A 2,566-nucleotide genomic window follows, 5' to 3' on the forward strand; every position below is an offset into this window, starting at 1 on the left:
CGCACCCTGCAACACAAAGTCACAAAAACAAAATGCATCTTAAAGTCGTGATCTCCTCTGTTTTCAGTTGCTGTTACGATAATTCTGTTGCATTGTCGTGGAGATCTGAGAAGCCCTCAGATTGTGGGACTTCACTTCTTCTATGGGTCACAACAATTTCCCCTCCAACTCAAAGGCAACAAAACCCGTAAACTTTTAGTTCACATGAAGTTGGTATCGTGAAGTTTTCACAAGGACACCAGACGATGTCTTGACGTCGCCATCCCAGTGTTGACAGACTCGAACTTACCGGAGGGATGGCGGTCAACGAGAGGACGAGGAGGACGAGGAGGACGCGAGTCATGATGGCGGTCGTCTCCGGCTGCAGTTCAAATCTTAGGGAATAGATGAAAATATATAAACAGTGATTGAATCAGGTGCACCTGTAAGTGCTAAGTCAGATCGTAAAAGAATGAGGAGGCGATGGGAGGAGCTCACCTGTTGTCAGGAGTCTGATGCAGTTTGACGACAGGTGCTCGGCTCTTTATAGGCAGATCTCACCGGGCGTGTCCGGAGTTTTCATCCGGCAACTCACATGTGGATTGACAGTAAGGGTGAGAAGTTTAGGGAAACACATTTTTTTCTCTGTCAACAACATTTGACAGTTTTCTGGATCTGCGCCAATTCCGTCGTCTTCGTTTGGACATGACTCCAAAACTGTTGGACATACAACACTGTTGGTTTTCCTACCGAATCCACATGGTTGTATTTACAGGCCTCTTGCCGCCTTTGTTACTGAATCCCTACTTCCCCAGGGAAGTCCACGTTTAAAGCCACAAGATGTGGATTTTTATTTGGATCCAAATAACACCAACTCATAGATATCAGTCCCCTCAATGTGCCTCAAGATCCATAAATTATTGTAGCCTGGCGTAGACAGAAAAACATTCAAATGCGTATCAGTCTGGGACCTCCAGATGTCCGCCGGTGGGAAATTCACTTCCCAGTGGAGGAGATCCAGACCTGGAGTGAATGGAATGAACTCCCAGAATTCGTCTGGGTCCCAGGCAGGGATCTGACCTAGCAACTGCTAAGCAACACCAAGGATTCTGTAATGAAATCTAATGTATATATAGAAAACACATCTTTAAATCATTTTGATCATTTAAAGGGACAGTTCAGTGATTTTGAAGTGGGGTTGTATGAGTCACTAATGCGTAGTTAATATGTGACCTCGTGGAGATGGTGACCAGCCATGTCATTTAACGGAGTTGGGAGGAGAAGTGGAAGTAGCCAGTGGCGGTTTTGGGGCACCTGAAGCGGTTCTCTATATCATATCACTGTGTGGGGATTGTAATTGGCTCATTGGCGCGCCCTGCAGCTGCAGGCGCGGCGCCCCTGCTTGCTGTGAAGGTGCCGTGCACTGCACAGAAGCTGTGTGAGAAGGGGACAGGCGAGGGGCCCGTTCACCTCTGGGTCTCCCCAATGTAATGGACAAGGAGGGGGGCAACGGGGGATCCACTGTGTAGAGCTATACTCGGAAATAAAAAGAAATAAAAAAAACGCACACGTCATTCATAATATTATAAATATAGGCCTATAATTCCTGCACGTTTTTGTTTCTCTGAATTGTGTGAAATGGCTAATAAAAATAGGTAATACTACTACAAAACGATTGTGCTTGAGTCTTGACTTCTGACAGTGTTGGGGGACGGGAAATCTGTCGATTGCGGAGGGCCAAATAAATACAGAGATGGAAAGGAAAAGGTCGAAGCCATCAGGTGCCCAATTTAGGAAAAATAAGAAAAGAAGAAGAGGAGAAACGAGCAAAAGATAAAGGTATGCAACTGTATATTTATTTAAGTTCTGATAAGTTAAACTGTGCAGAATAGTCTTCATTGCTTCTCCTAAGAGTGTAATTAAAATGGAGGGGGGGTCTCGCCCGGGGTGTAATTCAATGAAGAACCGCCACTGGAACTAGCGTGAGTCTGAGGGGACCATCGAAAAACATCTTTCTCGCCACATTTTAAAGCGTTACCTAAAAAAAAAAAGTACATCCGTTCAAGTGTACGCTGGAGAGAGCTACTTTTCACTGCTTTAGTTTTGTTTTTTTATGCACTTTTTTTTCAATCGTCCTTCGGCCATGTATCACTGCGCCAACTCGCCGCGGTAGCTTTGAGTCGAACAGCTGATTTTTCCGGAGTGACACTGCACCGGCGCAAGTTGGCGCATTGAATACATTGGCTGATCGCCATGTCTGTAAGGTAACAAGTAACTCATACAACCCCACTTCAAAATCACTGAACTATCCCTTCAGTGATGGTTTCGGAAAATAATCGTCGGGCGATGTTGTAATATTCTGCCAGTTCCTAAATAAGATGGGCTCAACAGAAGTGGAAGTGTCTGCGAAAAAAGTGGGAAAAACAATAAATAAAAAAACCCGGTTCTTTCTCAGCCAATGTTTCATCCTTCCACAAAGTTTTGTGGAAATCCGTTCATTCGTTTTTACATAATCTTGCTGTTTAACATGCAAACCAGTCTGGGATCAGTAAAGTACATCTATCTATCTATACATCCTTCTATCTAT

At 44.5% G+C, this 2,566-nt stretch overlaps 1 protein-coding gene across 1 annotated transcript in view; it reads right to left on the minus strand.

Moving 5' to 3' along the window:
* Window positions 1-520, minus strand: part of LOC118302116 (high choriolytic enzyme 2) — a 3,524-nt gene extending 3,004 nt beyond the window's left edge. Inside the window, exons 1-3 of the mRNA XM_035627978.2 lie at window positions 478-520; window positions 290-374; window positions 1-6 (exon numbers count right to left, since the gene is read on the minus strand). The exon at window positions 1-6 is cut by the window's left edge and continues 22 nt beyond it. Coding sequence (XP_035483871.2) covers window positions 1-6; window positions 290-343 — 60 coding nt within the window. The 5' untranslated portion in view covers window positions 344-374; window positions 478-520. The remainder of the gene's footprint in view (window positions 7-289; window positions 375-477) is intronic.
* Window positions 521-2,566: the final 2,046 nt, after the last annotated feature.

This window comes from Scophthalmus maximus, chromosome 4 (assembly GCF_022379125.1).
Source record: "Scophthalmus maximus strain ysfricsl-2021 chromosome 4, ASM2237912v1, whole genome shotgun sequence".
Lineage (NCBI taxonomy): Eukaryota > Metazoa > Chordata > Actinopteri > Pleuronectiformes > Scophthalmidae > Scophthalmus > Scophthalmus maximus.